We start from the raw sequence: 20,374 nt of genomic DNA on the forward strand, positions 1-20,374 counted from the left end.
TCTAACTAGAGATTGCAAAGTCATTTGATTATTTATACTTCTCTTTGAAAGCTTCGAAATGTCTCTCAAATATGATTTCATTTAGTCTTATTTTTTTGGTTTACATGTCTGAATACTAATTGTAACATGATAGCTTCAAGGGAACTCAAATTTCTACCAAAAGTCAGTCTTCAGTGGCCAAAGAGAACATAAACAAACCAGCCTCAGACTAGGATCTAAAAATGGGCTATGATCAAACAGCTCTAAGGCTTTAAAAAGCCCCTTATTATCTTTTCCCAGAAGTAATTGACACTGTCAGTTTTTGTTCTTAATGCGGTGATAATGGCACTGTGCTTTGGGGAGACCGAGGAGCTGGACTCAGCCTTGGTGGCAGCAGGGATTCTGAGCAAGGGAAAGAAAGGCCTTTCCCTCCAGTGGGTGAAATCCAAGCCTTGCTGAAGTTAGCAGCACTTTTGCACTCTGTTAGGGTCTGGGTTTCCCTGTCTTCCCAAACCTGACAGGGTGTTGTACTCTACTGACTCCACAGACTAGAATGCAACTCTCTTGGACTGAGACAAGGATTAGGGGAGAAAGGACCCCACAGTTTTGTTATTTCAGGGAGATGGGATTGCACTCCAGCAAGAAGTTTGTCTGCAATATTTCCATAATTGGTTTATATTCTTACCAGACTAAGCTTCCAGGATTTTGACACATCCACAGAGGTTAAGGAATGGGTTAGTACGGCATCTTGCTGTTTCACTGAGCTCTTTATGGGTACAAGGACATGTTTTAACCCTGGTTCCTTGGGAAAAAATTGCATTTAGCCTGCTTTTTTGGTAAATCTTCATCAGTTTTGGAAAAGCATGAAACAAACAAACAAACAAACAAAAGCCCATTTTATCAGGTTTTCAGGTCATAGAAATCAATGTGTGGCCCAGAGGCAGCTCAAAATGCATCTTGGAATTTTATCTGTGCTTTTTCCATATTGTGTTCATTGCCTTTTACCACAACTGCATTTTTAATTTCTAATGATTTATTCCCAGTGGCTCATATAAGAATGTTACTACTGTTTCTATTGCTGCAAAATTTCCAGTGATTAATTAGAAATCAGGATTCATAATGCAAGATCCATTTGTGTTTAAAAATAAAATGTAACATATTCTTTCTGCTTTTCTCTAGTCTCTAACACAAGTATGAAAAAATTTGGATCTTGAACAAATTCCAGTGTTTTGTTATAAAACAAAGAAGAGAAAACCAATAATTTTTGAATTATCTGTTACAGACATGTTTACATTATGAATCTCCTAACTTAAGACTCTATGTGCCATAGAGTTCTAATTTTATCCAATGACATGAGCAAGAAAAATTATGAAAAGTTATATAATCATACTGTGAGAGATCATAGAGAAATAATGGTAAGAAGTGAGTATTAAATTGCATATTTCATTGTCCATAAAGAATTTGTCTTCATCATTTTGCTTGAGATGATGGTAACTAAAAGGAGATTGGGTTATGTGAAGAGTTGTTGATTTTGGAACATTGTTCGTTCGTAGTTCCTTTTCTCGTTTTATTTTTAGGGGGAAAAAAAAAGAAAACAACCCCCAAAACAACACAAAACCATCTGAGGAGGCGAAACCCCCCAGTTCCTAGAAAGGATCCAGCTGCGCTAACTATCCTACTGCCTCTTGGAAAAAAAAGCATTCTGACAAATGGAGAGCAGATGCAATGTGTGGAGTCAGGGAGGTCAACAAAAACAAGTAGAAAAAGAAACCAAGGAAACAAGTGAAAAGAGAAAGAGTATTAGAGTATTAATACAGGATATTAGACCTCTCATGATAATATTAAAGTGAATAGAATGAGGAAAAGAAGAATAATCACCACAGAGCTGACAAAACACGAGAGAAGAAATAAAAGAGACACGGGATCCTAGCTATACTAGCCTGAATCCAGAGTAAATCTTGATTTCACTCATATCACGGTAATTTTATGTAGTGGAGATAAAAGCTGTCCTACGAAGCCATGCAGAACCACTGCCCTGAACGGGCAGTTTAATGCGGGTGGACCGGATTCTGAGCAGGATGGTTGCTGCCCGTCTGCTGCAACGCGGGGAGAAATCCAGGTCTTTCCCAGCAGCAGCGAAGAAGGGTGCCAGCAGCAGAGAGAAGTGGGGAGGGGAGCGGCAAGGGAGGGCAGAGACACATCAAGATGGGTCGGAGAGGCTTCTAGGGGAGACCCTGGGCCCCACTCCCAGCCCGGTCACGGTCACCCCCCGCCGCTGCCGCTCTCCCGGCATCTCGCCCCTTTTCAGAGATGCCTGCGAGGCATCAATAGGTAAGGCTAAAAAGAGATCCCCGGGGGGGACCCTGTCCCCATCACCGGAGTGGGCCCTGTCCCCATCCGCGGGGTATGCCTGCTCGGGCTTCCCCCTTTCCTCCCGCTCCGGCTTTTCAGAAAGTATGTCATTATTTTTATTCCTTGCAGAGATGAAACGTGGTGTGTGCGTGTGTGTGTGTGTGTGTGTGTGTGTGTGTAGGGGGATGTGCCGTGAGAGAGAAAGAGAGAGAAAACGCCTCCGCTGGACGTCCTCAGAACCAAAGCCCATAAACTCACAAGTTTTCTCTCTCAGGAGGGCTCAGACGGCTTCCCAGGCCGGCCCCTCCGGTGCGCCCGGTGTGAGCGACGGCGCTGGCCGCCCACACGCAAGGACAGAGCCGTTCCAGGGAAGAAAATCGTGACAACAAGCGGTTGTGTCCAGATGTTCGGCTTCCCTGGCCCCGTGACACACGGCGTGGACTTGGCAGACTGGATTTCAAAGAAAAGGGAGTTGTTGTTTATTTTGTAAAAGGCAGAAAGCGCTGGGTTAAAATGCACAGGCCGAGATTTCCCTGGCAGGCAGCTGGGCAGGAACAGAACCCGCTGGAAACCCGTTCTGCACGTTGGAAGAGCTCCACTGCCCCGGCCCAGTCTTTCTCCAAAGCAACAAATCGGAAAGATTTTAAAGCAAGCAGGCAACATACCACAAACCAAAGGGCCTCGACCCCTCAGTTTTTCCCCCCTTCCGTTTACAAAAATTGTAAAAATTAACAAATCTGCAACACACTGAGCCTCTCCATCCATCTTCTCCTCAACTCCTCCCGACCTCAGAGCACGCTTCTCCGAACACTCCTGGTTTTGCATCCCACACCTACAAGGTCCTGGCTGCGGTGTGAGAAGCAGGCAGGAGCTACGGCTCTGCTTCCCCAGGAGAGAGGAGCCGAGGCCACCTGCTCGCCGCCGCGGGGGATGCCCGGCCCCAGCCGCATCCCGCCGGGCCAGGGCACTCCCTAACTCGCGTCCTGCCTGCTGCATTCGTCCAGGAGCTCAGTCATGAAGGAGATGTACACTATGGCCAGGCGCAAGGTCTCTATCCGGGAGAGCCTCTTCTCGTAGGCGAAGGTGGGCACCTTCTTCCTCAGCTGATCAAACGCCTCGTTGAGGTTGAACATCCTCTTCCTCTCCCGTATGTTGGCAGCCTGGCGCTGGGCGTAGGTGATGACCCGCTTTCTCCTGGGTCTGTCCAGGAGGGAAGAACTGCGCATCCTTTCCTCTTCCTCCTCTTCTTCGTCTTCGGGATCTCCATTTCCGAAGGCAGCCAGGGGCAGCCCCCGGCCCATTCCCTCCCGGAGCGACAGGACTCTGTCCCCGAAGGGAGGCCCGGCGGTGACCTCGCAGAGCCCCAGGCCCGCCCCGGCCCCGGGGGCTCCCTGGGGGCTGCCCAGGGAGAGGTCGGCCACGAAATCCAGCAGCGAGGCGCGTAGCAGCACCTCCGGGCAGGGCACTTGCGGGGCTCTGCCGTGCAGCTCATCCAGCAGCCCCGGGCGCCGGTGGGCTGGGAAAAGGCTGGCTGACATCTTACTTCAGAGAGGGCTTAATTTGGTCCCCCATCCCCAGCCCAAGCGACGTTAATATTTATAACCCCCCGGATAACAGGATTAGCAGGACTAGAAAGAGCGGCTGTAAAATTTCTCGCCGTGATGCTGATGAGAGGAGACAGGCAATCCCCTCAGGGACGCGTGGACGCTCCCGAGAGAGGAGTCCCCAGCGAGTCAATCCTGTCACAGCGATCAAGGACAGTTCCTTCTTGGCAAAACCCTCCGCTCTTACCTGCTGAGCACTTTTGTCTCTTCTTATACACCCGCAACCAAACGATTTTCAGCCTCCTTAAAGCCCCCAGCCGCAGAGCCGGGTCTCCACTGGGCTTGTTTTCCTGCTTTCTGTCGGGATCTCTGAACCCTGAGAGCCCGGCTGACAATTGATGTCAGGCAACTGCATGTATGCCTTTAATGATGTCCTGAAGAGGGGACCTGCATGCAGAGGATCACCGGGGAATGTTTACTCTGTATCCCAGCGCAATGGGAACTGAATGACAGGACCTCCATTAGCCTAAGTAAGCATTGTAGGGGACCCGATATTGCATTCCCAGTAGTAACTGTTGGAATCGTCTCTCCATTCCCCCTAAATCCCCTTCAGTCAGAGTTCAAACATCTTTCCAGTAGAAGGCTGCTTCGTAAAGCTCATTTCGGGTCAGGCAATCTCATAGCACTTCTTTTGAAACTCCTTCTTCCGGCCCGTGAGGGGAGGATAAGCTGGTCCTACTCTTACACCTTTGGTAGAGCACAGAGGAATCAACTTGAGCTCACGCACTGATAACGCTGGATACATACTGCAAAATGCCGTGAACTGCACAAAAACACACCCACCCACACACCCGACACCGCTGAATACCTTTCTTTGATCAAGGTTTCCTTGAGGACAGACGCTGGGGATTGTTTTGCTTTTGTCGTGGGAGACTGGAAGAGGGGCTCCGTCTTCACCCTTCCGCACCAGAGACTTTCCCTAAATAAACAACCCGGCCCGGGAAATCCCTGACAGTGTCAGATACACCGCGGTCGAATCGGATCGATTTTGTTTGGCACACGATTTGTACAACACAGCTCTCTCAGGAGTGACTGCCCATCACTCCTGAGATGCCTTCTTAAAACATAGTATTAGCCGTTGTCATGCATTGTTGTCACTCTCGCTTTGGGGCTAATTAGTCTCTAATTTCTAAGGGGATTTCAAAGCCCATGAGATCAAAGGTGGTGGATGGGGCCGGCCAAAAGATCCCTCTCCTCGAAAATACTTCTGTTTGCCTACAGGACCGCAAACATTTCCCGCAGCGTACCGGGATTTGCCGTCACAGACGACTCAGCGAGCGAACTGTGCATCCCCTTTCCCGGGAAAGACGCGGCCGGAAAGTCGTTTTCCGTCCCCTCTTCCCCAGCGGCGGGGGCGAGCGGGGCGGGCGAGCCGCGCAAGGTGCGCGGGAGCGCAGGTACGCTGGACAGCTCCGGAGAGGGGCAGCCGGACGCCGTGGCCCTGGCAGCGCTGCAGGTGCCGCAGGGGGACATCGCCACCACCCCCTCCTCCGGGCCGACAGCCAGCCTCTCCCCGTCCTGTCCCGCCGTCACCACCGGCGCTGCTGAGAGATGGGCGGCGCCGCGGCTGCATCGACGGCCTGCCTGGGGCTGGGTAAATGGGGAAGAACAGCGGGACTGCCTTATTCTTACTAGGGCTAAGAGGTTTCTTAGCCAGCAAGGAGAGAGCCGCTCAGAGACTTGCTTATTTGTAACAAATATGGTTCAATAAAACACCTGGTGAATGAAGCAATGAGGGAAGGAGGAGCTGTAATACATCTGTTGAGAGAGGTGTTGCCCAGAGTGCATCCAAAAGTAAGTTGAAAAGCTGTAAATGCTGAGTGTTATATAAAAACAGTCGGTGGAAGAAAGATCAGATATATGTTTATGACTGACCCACAAAGGACCGTGACTTGGCCTCCTTTTAGGTGAGGTGGCAAGTATTTTATTTAAAGACATGGAGGTATAAATTAAGGGGAAATGCCAGGAAAGATATATCAGTACAGAATTTAAAATTATCAAAATAAAAAACTACTTCAGATAATGAAATAAAATAATGGAAAAATGCGGACTCATCACCTCTATGTCAAACTCCACACGAATTTACCATCCTGTAGGAAACCAGCATTTAGTAGCAGACAGACCTGTCCTTCACCAAGATGTCTTCAGAAAGAAGGCCTTGCTCACCTCTCTAGCTGCAGAGTTTTGCAGGACACAAACTACAAAGACAACCAGAGCTGAAAGAGGTTTATAATGCAAGAATGTAAAAGGAGAAGCTTTTCAAGCTAATAATGCATCACAGAGTAATAGAACATAAACCATGGAAGATTAATGCTTCTTAAAGGAAGCAGTAAAGACAGGACTGAGACAGGACTGGGAGGTCCTAGCAGAAAATGAAGACTTGTTACCAAGGTGAATTCTCTCATCAAATAGGGTTTTTTTTCTGCTTTGTATCACTTTCTATTCCTCCTTATTCTTTGCTAAAATATTGATTTTTCCTCTTATATTAACTATTTTAGATTATATAGAATAAACTCAGTGAACTGTGGTACCACTGGTATGTGACACTTTTTTTTATTTGGTGATTTTTGTCACTTTGGGGAAAGTATAGAGCTGAGGAAATGTATAATGAATATCCAATGCTGCAAGACACAGATTTTCAGCACCTAGACAAAGCAAGACTGTCAGAGAAGCAGAATTAACTCTCATAAGAGGCTGCTTTGATACTCCAAAATCTTTTCAGACCAGATTAGGTGATCCGAAGTGAATTCTAGATTTGTTTTAAATAAGAATGTAGTTTGCTCTATGACTCCTACCTTCCTTCACCCCTCTCTTATCCTATATTTTCATTTAACTTGCTTATCAATTAAAATTTTTGCTTACAAGATGCTTAGAGATGCTAAGAACTGATGGCTACAGTTTCAAACCACTGTGCAGCTATTTCCAAAATTATTCTTCTTTGGAAACATCTATAACATGATTCTTGATGCTCATGCAGGGTTTGTGTTTAAAACCCAAACCGCAACAACTTTTCTCATCTATTAGTCCTATCAGAAAAGCATATATATCCTTTCCTGTCCAGCCCTAATTATGTTCCAGTCATCAACAGTTTTGAAAATAATTTTTTCTTAAAAAGTCTCTTAGGCAAATATCCTTTGCAGGAGCAAAGTTAACACGTATTTCAACTCAGTGAATTTTTATGGAAATAGTTTTACTCCTTTTATCACCTCATGTGCTGTGTGCCTGTGCTGAAAATTGTCCACATATCACACAGGAAAATACAGCCGCTCTGATAGCTTGGAATTATTAATTGAGATGCTATAGATTTTATCAGTGACCTGTGCTTTACTGGAAAATTCACTGGAAGTCAGTGGTGACCCTGAGATGCATAAATATGTAGGTACTCTCCATCAGATATGACTCATTAAGCAAGGCCCTGAAAGATACTGTCTGCTTTGGAAACCACAAAAAGTTAGATATGCAACTGAAAAAAATGTCTACACTTTTCTTGTAGAATGGAAAAAGTCTTCTCTCCTTTAACTGATCCATTAAGAGTTGGACAGTTGCTGTCATTTTCAAACTCTGGCCTGACGAACAGAAACAGAAGGAGTCTGTGGCACACTAATGCAATTTCTTTCAAATTATTGACATTGCAGCTGTCTGATCTTCCTGTTAAACTTAAAATTGCAGTAATGTCCATGGATCAGGACCTTACTACCCCAAAACACAGGTCAGTTCCTGTCCTGTTGGACTCACAGTTTGTGTTTCTGGCAGGCCAGATGAGATCAGTACAGAATATATGTGTGGAGATGGGGCCAGCTCACAAGGGAATAGAAAGGGTTTGGACAATATCTCATCCTGATACTTGCTCAGTCAGTGGTGAATAGGAAGGCACTACAGACACCACTGACGAATTAATATAAAAAATGAAATATTTAAGCAAAGCTAGTTGAAAACTGCTTCTTTGATTCTAGAAGAATGCCATACTATTCAGATGAAAGCATAGCAAAATGTGATTGAATGTGATATCATTGGAAGAGTAAAGGAGTCCTCTAACGTCTTAATGCACTATGAATTTAAATAGGCAGTGAACATTGGACTGTGATAGCGTTTATGTTCAAAGATTTTGTGTCTGAGTCCATTGTGAAGATGAAGGAGGTCTAACAAAAAGTATAAAATGAATTATAAATTGACTGAAGTCAGTACCTTTTCGAGTGCCTTACAACAAAACCAGAAAGGAAGAGGCTGATGAAGTCGAAGTCAAAGCTAATACAGACCAGAGGAACCAGTGCTTTGCTGGGTGAAACGGCTGGGAAAGCCTTTGGTACACTAGAGACAGGTGATGTGTACAGAGGTGAGGACAGAGGACAAAGTTACCTCAGCCTGACTTCCCCAGATCTCATTTGCGGAAAGAATTGGTCAACTCCATCAATTAAGTAATATGGATATTAGAAATGGGCTCATGTTATCAAACTGCTGGATCTTATCCAAGCATCAGGTTATGATGGAGACCTTCTGATTCCCACAGAGATAGGAGAACCTGTAGTGAACATTGTGGTCCACTTGAAGTCTGTGTCTCCTGACGGACTGTCTGAGAAGCTTGGAAATATTGGCTTCAGTTCTGTAGGATGAGCCTCAGCTCTAGAATTAGCAGTGTATGAATAAGACCAAAAAAACCAAAACAGTAAGATGTATATCCAGAGTATGTAGGCAAACAAAACTGGGGTATATTAGTGCGGTGACTAGAGTTTGAGGCTGTAAGAATTCTCTGCAAATTCTTTTCCTAAATAGTTTACCCATATAGACAGTTTAAGAATTAACTTTATTCCTTATGTTGATGATATATGTGAGAAATCCCTTCTCACAAAGCAGGTGAAGTCCAGCTTACTAGTTCAGCTGAGGGACTGGTTCTGTTCTGAAAACCAGAATATATCCGGTGAGCCAAAGCTTTACAGTCTGATCCTAGCAGTAATTTCAGGCACTGATCCTATGTGCATCTGACTGTATTAATACATTCCTGCATCACTGCTTGCCTTTAACAGGACTCCAATTTGAATACGAGCACCTACTTACAAAGATCAGGTTTCACAACTTGGCTGTCTCACACAAAAATATGACATTCAGTAACGTCATTATTCCCTGACACAGGAAATCATTAGGAAAAATCACTATTTTGGGCAAAACCTAATAAAACTAGGTATGTTCTGCCAATAAAGTGCAGTTCATTTTTATTTACAGTAGTATTACACACCATTTGAAGAGTTTAAAGAAGCAACTGTTGATATTTCCCCATACGGGACCAAATGACAAACAAAATGTTTGAAATCCTAATCTTGGGTAGATCAGAGACAAATGAAATGAACAGCTGTGGTTAGGGTGTGATGGGATTCATCATGCTTGCAAAGTTTTATGAATGATACTTTTTCCTTAATCATAACCTTAGGGGTGGGATGGATTGAGAACAGGACACGCATTAAGGTTGGAATGTCAAACTTAACTTTGAATTTCCTGGCTTTTTATCAGCATGCATGAAAAAATGTAATGTTATTCAAACATAGCTTCTTTAATCTTGATTTTGTTACATAAATATTTTTTGTTGAAATGGAATGCAATAAAATATGCATTCTTTACCTAGAAGTCTAGATTTTTCCAAATCTTTGTTACAATTATTTAATTTTATTGTTATATAATTATGTACTAGAGCCATTAATTAATGCTTTTTTCTCTTCCACTTCTCACAATTTGTAAAATGCAGGGAAATGTCAGTCTGAAAACTATGTTTATATAAAGATTTTGCTTATGTATCAACAGAATAAGTGTATGTTTGATGGGGGACCAAGATTCATCCTTTGCCATTCTTTTCTATTTTTTTCTGGAATTTACAGATTTTTTGAGAGTTCACAGGTGTATCTCCTGCAACTAGTAAGGAGATTGAACTGAAACTCATCTCCAGAAAACAGGTTTCCTTTGCCAAGCTTCTCAACTATCCACTGCCTTGCTGCCTTCTGGCTATGGTATTCTTCTAAGGGCATGGAATTTCTTTTCTTCATAGTCCTTCTTAATGGCTCTTAACAGCTTGTGTCTTTGAGCATACTTATGACAATAGTCTCCAGTTACCATATCACATAGTATCTTTCCAACTGAATTTCCATTTTATTCCCAATCAACACACTGGAAGCAGCTAATATTATGAACAGTGTTTGCTTATTTTTGCTGAGTGATTCACCCTTTTTCTTTTTTCTGTGGTAAATAAGTAATGATTTAAACATAAGATTTAAAATCTCATATGAGTTTTTAAAAACATTTCTCATGCTTTAGCAACTGCCATATCATATGCTTGGTAGATGTGGATTGAATATATTGTTTCTGTTTGCAAATGGAACTCAGGAACAGAACAAATGTCAAATAGAAACAGAAGAATTATGGCAAACAGAACAGCAAGGTAAATTCGAATTGATAGCTCCAATTTGAGTTATCTAGAATTTAACTTCTGGAACCTTTTGTGTTCTAGAGCCTTTTAACCTTAAGAAGATCCCATTAAAGTATTCAGCTGTGAGAACTTGGTCCCTTCATGTATGGTATATGATTTTTAATATTTATTTTCATATTAATTATATGTAATATATGTTCATCAAGTGATTATTAATATATATCTGGAACATTTTTTTATTAACAACATGGAGTAAGCTTCGATTGCTTACTAACCTAAAAGGTTTGATTCTGCTAATGTAATTTAAAAAGTATACATCAGCATTACTGTTATTTGCCAGATTTTTTTAAAATGAGCTGTAAAATGGAAGTTTTCATCCTATGTTCTATCACATTATTCCCATGTATGTCAGTGGCAGGGCTGAAATCTTTAGACCTATTGTGCTGCTTACTGCCTTTTAAACTATGCAGCAAAATCTTCTCCGCCCTCTGCCATTGGGATCTGGGGGAAGGTAACATTCTTTGCCAGAAGTTTTCACAGATACTTGCTGGCAGGATTATTCATAAACTCCTGCCTGATGGGCCTGATCTCCCTTGTTGTCCTGTACATGCCATTTGATGGCACTCAAGATGATCTGCTCTGTGGCCTTTCCCAGAATAAAATCAGGCTGACAGACCTGTACTTCCCTATATTCTCCTTCTGACCCTTTTTGTAGATGGTCCTCACATTTGATGACTTCCAGGCACTTGGGACCTCCCTGGTTAGCCAGGGCTGCTGATAAATGATGAAAAGTGGCACAGAGAGCACTGCTGCCAGCTCTCTTAGTACCCTTGTGTGGATCCCAGCCAGCCCCACACACTTAGACTTGTGTGTGTCTAAGTGATGTAGCAGGTTGCTGACCATTTCCCCTTGGATTATGGGGTCTTCATTCTGTTCCCTATCCCTTTTTTCCAGCTCAGAGGCCTGGGTACCTGGCGAACAACTGGTCTTACTACTGAAGACTGAGGAAAAGAGGCTGGTTTCCTTACTTTCCATGTGGAACATGGTTTAGTCGTACCTTCCTGGGCTTTAGTCTTCTCACCTCTTGAGGTTTATCAGTCTTTCCCCCAAACTCCCCCTTCTCACGGCTCTGTTTGCCCTCTTTCTCTCTCTCTCTCTAATCATAGAGCCCATTTTCACTTGCTGTTGGGGCTATCCAATCCCAGGCCTTTGTCTGGCACAACAGCTCAGAGCTGCACTAATTTACCATGCTCAAGCATCCATAGAATCATTAAGAAATTTGGCAACATTAACAGAAAGGTATAAGCAATCTAGAATATTTGAAGCCATAGAACTTGTAGTCTGCTCTAGCAGGGTAGGTCTTAAACAAGGTGTTTAAAATATACTCCTATGAAAAAGATGCAATTTTCAGTATTTTGAAGGATGAGGAAATCAGTTGATTTCCCAGTTGCTTTGTTTACACACAATAATTTTGACTGGATTACAGAATAAAAAGGGATCATCAATGTCAGTGTAATTGATTTGTACAATTCATGTTGTTATTAGTAATAAAAATATTAATAGCAATAGTAAAGTTACTCGAACTAGCATTAGTTATATATATTCTTATAGGTTTAACATTAGAAGGTAAAGAAGCCCAAAGCCATTTACTTAAGTCATATAATTTTTAACCCATTTTTTTGATTCAACCTTTCATGCTCAACTCACAGTAAAAACTTTTCCAGTCTACTACATCTGTAATAATCTGTGCCATAGAAAACACTAATATGTCTTATTTTTCCTTTTCATATTTTTTTAAAGTACGAGATTAAATGTTTTGAATGTTCCTGAATCTGCATTTTCTTTAGAAAATGTTTCAAAGGTGGTGAAACATGTTGCTCACTACCAACTGAGATGAAAGAATCTATAATTTTGTTAGAAAAATCTGGGCAAGGTAAGCATTTGACTACTTCAAAATCTCATGTAAGGTTGTTTTTTCCAATTACATGATTCACTACATGCTGGAGAATTTACATGTAGGTTTTTAAATATTATTTGAGCTGTCTCTGTTTATTCTCATTAGAATACAAAATAATACCTCATTTTCAGGAACCTGGTCATGCTATTCTTTAAAAAAAGAAATTTCAGTGTAGTTGTTCCATAGACACATTGACACATAGATACTGGTGCCTACACTGCAATTTCATTTGTTTTGGGTAAAAGTAAAATAACATACTAAACTTTTGAGGTTATTAGAAATATGAATGAGTCAAGATACCAGATTTTTTTGAACAGCTATGCTAAAGCTGTCTCTCCTCCTCCCTATACATGGGTCATTGCATCACTTTTTATCCCTCCTGTTTTCTATTTTAGGTTCTGACAAAAGTGAAATATTTGTATAGTACAGAGTTTGGTGCTTATCAGTAGTTATAAGGCAATAATCATCATGAATGAGTAAAAGGTTTTTGGAACCAAATAAGTTAATACCTGGGAAAGTGCTGCCCTGGGAGTATCAAGAAGAGCAGACATGACTTTTGTTGACGTGTTTGTCCCAGCCCCTCCCCAACATGAAGAGGAAGGCAAGACTTTTTTACGCCCTCTGATTTATGACAAACATGTTGCTTTGCATCACATATTAGATTAGAGGGTATTCCAGGCAAGGACTGAATCTTCCTCCATATTTATTCTGTGACTAGTAAGAGGGAAAGCTCAGCTATTACTGAACACTTTAGCATTACCAGAAGATGAGACAAAAATTCATTTTCATGCACATCATGACCAAAAAAAGAGTGTATTTTAAAAGGAGGAAGATCTAACCAGAGTCATAGCCTAGCTGGAGAAGGGGAAGGAGGAGTTGTGTGTCTACACTACTTTGATGGCAGTGGTGTGGAGGAAAGGTGGACCCTTTCCTACTCTCCAGTAGGTTGGAGATTTAGTAGGAGGATGGAGTTAGTTCTGGCAAGGCTACCACACACAGATGAAGCCCAAAGATCTTGTCATCGAAAATGTTTCTAATCTTTCAAATTCCAAACTCTGTCCAGTGAAGGGAAAATATAATATACGAAGGCTGAACCTAAAAGCCATAGTAACTATTGCAGTGCTACATGGACACTGTGATCTGAGGCCACAATAGCAAATAAAACTATATGTAAGTAGTAAATTTTGAAAGCAAATAATAAATAAATAAATGTACCCAAGTGCATGTTAAAAGCTAGAGAGTAAGGAATGAGAACTCATAGCCCACCTATTCTATAAATAGAATGCATTCACTGATGTAAATGCAGTTTCTTCACGTCCTGTCCCAGGTCATCTTTGCTTCAGATTTGCCCAGCTTCAGAGAATTACTGAATAACGAAATCCCAGTCCCCGTTAGGGATTTTCCCCAGGCTAACAGTGAGGAACGACAGCATCAATTTCATTTGCACAAAGGACATTGTGAGTCATGGACAAACTCATCCTTGCATTTAAAACATCCCCAGACCACAAGTGCAATTATGTAAACACATAAAGAAGGACCTGCAGATATTTACTGCTACCCACATAAATACAGGGTCCCGGCTATGGCATGTTTTGCTCACACTAGAGTGAGTAGTAGAAAGTAATATTATTCTGCTACTTTGTCTTTTCATACTTGCTTCTATTCAAACACTGCTAGAAAGGGTCTAAATTGCAAGTATAGGCATGTAAATACTACACCAGCAAAATGTGTAAGTATATCACCTTGTGAAAGGATAAACTGAAGAGAAGCAGGGTCGATTATTTGCATTGGGTAACTGAAATACATTAGTTGCAAAGCTAAGAAAAAACCCACTGTGTCTGGTCTACTAGCTTAATTCTTTAATTGATAGATAATCCTGGCTCACAAACTTATGGAAAGTCAAATCACTCGCTTTTGCTTTCAAAGCTAAACCTCTCTGGGATTATCTCATTTGTGAGACCAGATCCAGAGAAAATAAGTTAGGAACGGAACAATCCATTCTATCTTTAGTTCCAGAAAGATTGAAAAAAATTGAGCAAATCTATTTTCTTTCCTATTTTTCAGAAGTAAAAAAAGGACATATAATCTCATTTAATTTAGCTCAGGTAGAAAATCGGTGAATTAAAAACTTGATATACCTTAGTACACAGCAGTCAGTTAGAAGGAGTGTCCTAGGATGTTGAAGATTAGCCATGGTGGTTTTGGTTTAGCCTTTATTGCTATGAGAGATTTTTTCCCAGGATTTCTTGAGTCATTCCTCTAAGCCTGTGTTGAAAGGGAGTTTCTTAATGCATTCTGAAGCGATCACATAATTTGTTCTTTTTTTTTTTCATTTGCTATTTAGTAATATAGTTAACTTCTTCAGTATATTTTAAACCACGTTTTAACTGCATTGTGTATTTTTGAAAGAGTTGACATTATTAGATTTATTATTCAAAGACAAACATAGAAACAATGATTTAAAGAAGCTGGGAGAGCAGGGAGTTCAGGCTAATAACATTTTAATATTCAAAATCATTATATTACCAAAAAATTAAAAGAAAATTAATAAATTGAATTAAACCAACTGCAAATCTAGGTAGCGACATAAAGTCTCTAACAGACATACTTAACCCGGTGCTCTTTTCAGCCACAATGGATTCAGCAAAGTTTCCCCATGGCCATACATATGCATGTTAGAACTCTTACAAAATAATTCTCAGAGGGGTGAAAAAGAAGAAATTTACAATACCGTTCTGCAGCTACAATCACAGGTGCTGTTTTCAGTTGATGATAGAACATATTGTTATGCAGCTGGTCTTGAGGCTGACAAAAAATTCTTGGAAAAATAAAAGCTTCAAAGGGGCAAGAAGTCAAAGGTTTGAAAATAAACTTTATTTTTTTTTTTTCCACAGCTGAGAGAAATTCTCAAACACTGACAGAAAACAAGACAAAAGAATTGAGTGGGTCCCTTCTGAAACCGGGACTTTTCAGATTTTACCTGCCACTGTTTCCCATTTTACTTTTCATGTTTCCTGAGCAGACTGCTTACAGAAAATCACCAAGAAGACATAGAAGCCAATTTTGTCTATCAGGCTATGGAGATCCCTTCTCATTTCAGCTTCACAAGTCAGAAAGTGATGATTGGAACATCAGGAACCAGTACAGCCTAATACAGCCACTTGACTGGTCTAAGACCTCTAACTAGTTTTTCTTTTGGCTAAATGAGAATTTTTCTGATTAATTGAAATGCAATGAGAACATGCAAGAAGTGGAAAGAAAACAAATGAAAAAGCACATTTATAGTATACATTTCTTTGGTATTTAGAGACAATGTGCAGACCAATATCTAGTCTGAGCTAAAAGTAGGCAGGGGCATAAAAGGTGATGGAACAAGACTCTGAAGTTAGTTGCAAAGTAAAATTAAGAAAAAATGTGAGTTTGTTGAGGTAGAAAAGCTACTGAGAAACGATACAGAAGAAGTTGAAGTAGACTTTGTGAGTTTTGTCTTGGTTTCCACAGGTAATACCTGATCTTACACCTCTGTGTTGACCAATGTAATTTGGTGAAGAGATGGAAACCAAATAATGCAGTAGAAACATGGTAAGTATTTCTGAGAGAAATTTAAAGATAATGGAGATGGATGGCACTCATCCAAGGCCACTGGAAGAGCTGGCTGCAGAGTTTGCAATGTTACAGTGTCTGAAAAAAACCCTGTGGTTATCAGGGAAATCCCTTGCAACCAAAAATGGTTAACACTATGTTCATCTTTAGGAAAAATGAAAGGAAAACTTGGGCAATTTTAAGGCATATCAATCCCTGTAAAGACTGTGAAGCATGCCCCGTTAGAATCCATCTTCAAACACATGAAAGCAATCATGAATAACTAGTTCAGACTTGACCAGCTGGATTGCTTGCTGTCATGAGATGGCTTGTTGAACAGCCAGGAGGAAAATAACAGATACCCAGTCTTCAGGATGGCTTTTGGCACTGTCCCCAAAAGGATTTTCTGTGAAAGCTGAGGAAGTATGGACTGAAAGAACAGTTTGTTAAATGCATTGCAAATTGGCTCTACCACCACAGTAAAGGTGTAGTAGAATCAATGCTTTGAGTTCCAGTTGGTAATAAGCAAAGTACCCTATGGTTTGGTACTGGGACTCATATTGTTCAGCATTTCCATCAACAGCTTAGGTAGTTACACAGAATATGTCCTCAGGTAAATCTGCAGATATTACTGATAATGAAGAATGATTGACATGAAGAGTTGGAAAGCTTTAATTCAAAGGATTCTTGAGAATCGGACCAACATAAACATCATGAGGATTCTGAATCTGGCTCAGAACAACCTCATGTACCCACACAGGTTGGGAAATGGCAAGGTTGTGATGGACTACAGGTGGAATGCAAACCAGTACTGCAAACTGCAAAGAAGGTAGACCATGTGTTGGACTATATCTGGGGGGAGTGGTGGGGGGGCATGGGATCAGACCAAGTGAAGTTATTGTTGTCTTGTGATGGCACTGGTGAAGCTGTATAAGGAAAACGAAGCCTAGTTTGGAGCCCTCTGGAATCTGAGGGATGCCAAAAACCAAGAGGTTACAGTGATGCATTTTGAAGAAGCTGGAGTTGTTTAATCTGACAAAGAGACTAAGGAATGATCTATCAGCAACCTAGCAACCCACATCTACTAGAAGGGGAGATACAAAGATGACAAAAACATCCTAATTTTGGTAGACAGGTTGTACAGTACTGAAACATCCTTTTTCTTCCTGGGCAGGGTAGCACTAAGATATGTCTTAACTAGAGCCAGCTAGCAAAAGTAAACTTTTAGTGGGAGAGACCTCCAAATATCCCCTGCAAACTGCATTTCTATGATTCTGATCCTTGAAATCTGGAGTTCTGAACCCCATTGTCTTTTTCCTTTGAAAGAGCACTCTTCTTCCCCACAGGAGTATAAGGCATGTTCCCTCATCTTCAGTTTCTGAAAAAGTTTCCATGAATAGTTTATTTAGGTTAAAATAAAAGCTCTTGAATGTATCTGTGTTTGTGGCATCTGAGGAAATATACATTAAATACAGCAGAATATTTTGATACAATAGGTCTGAGCTTTTTGGTACCAAAAAGGCAAACCACTTACTTGTGTTCATAGATACCCATGTAGAAGTAGTGCCATTCACTTCATGAGAACTTATTAAGTTATTAAGTGATTTCCTGGTTTACGGCTTTGGTTCTTCTTTAAAATGAAGTACTGAATGCAAAAGGCTGGGAGTGGTGTAGAATGCTCACTACTCATGCAAGCAGCAACAACAGTCAGTCAAACTATTGACTATCTAAAAAACTAATCTGGAAGATTAGCCTTCTAATATTTACAAAACTATTCATGCAAACAGAGTGTAATTTCAGTGTTCAGTTTCTTAGCTTGGAATTTGTTCCTATTCTGTCATTTGTAGAGAACAGACAATAAACACCTAGAATGCTGCATTAAAAGAAAACATCAGCATAGAATTGTCTTAATGATTAGACAATATGTTACTTAAACACACAGTAGAAACTCATTAATTTGTACTCTACAGGCAAAGATATTGCGTGCCATATATTTTTCTCTCTACTTCTATTGTACAGAATTCCAGACTGAACTGCAGTTTTTACAACATACAGAGTACTCCACATGTGTGCAGTTTGGATTTCACAGGACTGTAAATAATTTTAACTGTTTGCATTGGTTGTTGGTTTTAATCTTTCAGATGCACGAACTCTTAAATTTTTATCAGGTTTTCAAAAAACTTTGATACAGGATAATGCATCTTAAAAAATTGCATGCCTTTACTGTAAGTCTGAGAAGAATTTATATCCCTAAGGCTTTCCTCTAGGATATCTTCTGACATCAAAAAGGTAAAATTATAAATAGATTCTATTTCTTTCAGATGTCTATTTAATTTTTTTTCTTCCAAACACTGTAATTTAATTTTAAGGTTCACTTTGAAAATAAACAATAAATGAATGTGTTTTCAGAGAAAATGCTTTCTCTTTGCTCAAAATGGAAGCAGACATCTGGTTTCTAAATTATTATCTTTTAATTGTCTACCTAATCACTAGGTTTTGTGAATTTCAAAATGTCATTTTTTCACCAATCAGAAAAATACATTGCTGGCAGAAATCTCTCTTTTTACACATGTATATGCATGCACCTTGTTCTCTTTTGTTTTTCATGTGTACCCATTTGCATCCACTTACAATGTTATACTTTCGAAATGCTGTAAATGCAACAAACATTGCCTAGTGCTTGCTATTTTATTTAATAGCAAAACCAGCTTGTTCCATCAATGGGCCTATGTTTGTAGAAGTAAATATGTAATATTCATTAGAACTCTACTCTTTCTGCTCCTTGCTATCATTCACAGTCTATCGATATAAAGCAAGTTCTATCTATCCTTCCACCCAGATGGTTGACGTTACATATGATTGCATGAAAGCCCTGATATGAAATGCCTATGGCTTACTGGATTACCCTCTCCCCACATGTTTCAAATTAATAATAAAAAAGAAAGAAAAAAAGAACCACTGCAATCTTGCTACAAAAGAACAAGAGTTTATTATATAACAGGATTGCAGATGTGGAAAGGTGCTTATAATAAGGCTACACTATTTTTGTTTCATTGTGCATCTGGAGTGCCAAAGGATCTTTAAAGCACTAGGAGCTCATACTAGACAATCTTGGTTTTTTGATTAACTTAATATTCAGAGAAATGATTCATTTTTGTGAATACTGTGCCATTCATCATCATATTGTCATTTATGTAATCACAAAATGATTTACAAAGTCAAGATTTTTTTCTAATTTCTGAAACAATTTTAAGACATCAAAGACTTTCAGATATAAACATCAAAGAGCAGCCCAAATCAGAGATTTCTGGCTAAGACAGTTTAGTTCATTTAATATCCTCTGGTTTTCTAAGGATTAAATTACAGCACATAAAATTCTTGGAATCTATCTTAGGAAGCTGTACTATATATTTATTATTTATTACAGTATGGCCTTTTTTTTTTTTTTTTTTTTTTTTGTGGGGCAAAGAAGCTTTGTGGTAAAGACGATGCCGTCTTTTCAGTTTATCAAACCAGCAGCAAATTCTTATGAAATATCAGACATACAATGATCTAATCCTACTGGGAATGGAGAGATGTGTTAACTGAGGAAATATTTGCACATGAGCTCAGGATGAAATGCAGTTCTTCTCTTTTAATCAGCCTGTTACAGAAGGATGCTTATATAAATTTAATAAGAATGTTCTGGGAAAAGGTAAGACAAACCAAGAATAAAATTACTTATTTACAGGAGGAATAATTTCAGTTGCTATAGCTATTGAAAACAGTAGGCCAGGTTTGTAGTACTGCCTAAGGAAGTAATTTGAAATGCTTTCCAGTATTTGCACAATTTACAACAGGGTGACACTGGAGAAGCTGGTCATATGGATACCAGGCATTGCAGGTGACTGGCATAGATGCAAGTCCTGACCAGAAAATTTAGAAAGCACAAACACTGTAAATTCATCTAGCCAAGATGAATCACTAGACACACACGAGAGTTTTTATTGTGCACAACCAAGAATATAAGCAGATATAGTCACATTTGCTACCAGCTGAGAAGGACAGGATATTATCAGTCACCTTAAAGTAAGTAAAGTCGATTGAAATGTGCGCATGCTTTGCCAAATATCAGGGGGATCTTGCCAGAGGGAACAGCTACATGAGGTACAAACTCTCTACAGAACCTGTTGCTAGAGACTGAATAATTAAACTTCTAAATGCTTATCCTTGAAAGGCATGCTAGCACTCTTTCAAAAGCAGACTACTGACTAGATGAACTGAGTTTCTGAAAATATGACCTCATACTACTGTGCAAGGTTTTGCCCAGCTGGATTTCTATTCTAATGCTCATAACAAGCTGGGTTACGTTCAAGACAATTCAGAAACTCAAGCAACAAAATGCATGGTTTCCAAAGAAAAGCCCCATAGTTATTTCCTATTTACATTCTTACTTTCCGTGTTAGGAAGATAATAAGATTACACGTAAAAGAGTCATAAATGACCTTGAAT

General features: G+C 40.3%; 1 protein-coding gene and 1 long non-coding RNA gene across 4 annotated transcripts in view; one reads left to right on the forward strand and one right to left on the reverse strand.

Moving 5' to 3' along the window:
* LOC108445460 overlaps positions 1 to 19,223 on the forward strand; it is a 31,470-nt gene extending 12,247 nt beyond the window's left edge. The window contains exon 4 of one of the 3 annotated variants that reach the window (XR_001860329.1): positions 15,196 to 19,223. This is a non-coding gene — a long non-coding RNA (uncharacterized LOC108445460). Of the gene's footprint in view, positions 1 to 1,556; positions 2,467 to 15,195 lie in introns of those variants that run through there. The other 2 variants (XR_001860327.1, XR_001860328.1) reach the window with 2 other exon arrangements.
* FERD3L (Fer3 like bHLH transcription factor) lies at positions 2,650 to 10,471 on the reverse strand. Its single transcript, XM_017729381.1, has one exon. The coding sequence runs from the start codon at positions 3,867 to 3,869 to the stop codon at positions 3,303 to 3,305; it is 567 nt and encodes a 188-aa protein (XP_017584870.1). The 5' UTR covers positions 3,870 to 10,471; the 3' UTR covers positions 2,650 to 3,302.
* Positions 19,224 to 20,374: the final 1,151 nt, after the last annotated feature.

This window comes from Corvus brachyrhynchos, unplaced genomic scaffold (genome assembly GCF_000691975.1).
Source record: "Corvus brachyrhynchos isolate BGI_N302 unplaced genomic scaffold, ASM69197v1 scaffold142, whole genome shotgun sequence".
Lineage (NCBI taxonomy): Eukaryota > Metazoa > Chordata > Aves > Passeriformes > Corvidae > Corvus > Corvus brachyrhynchos.

Coding starts and splice junctions, on each gene's coding strand:
- FERD3L (XM_017729381.1), bottom strand. CDS start 3,869: ATGTCAGCCAGCCTTTTCCCAGCCCACCGGCGCCCGGGGCTGCTGGAT.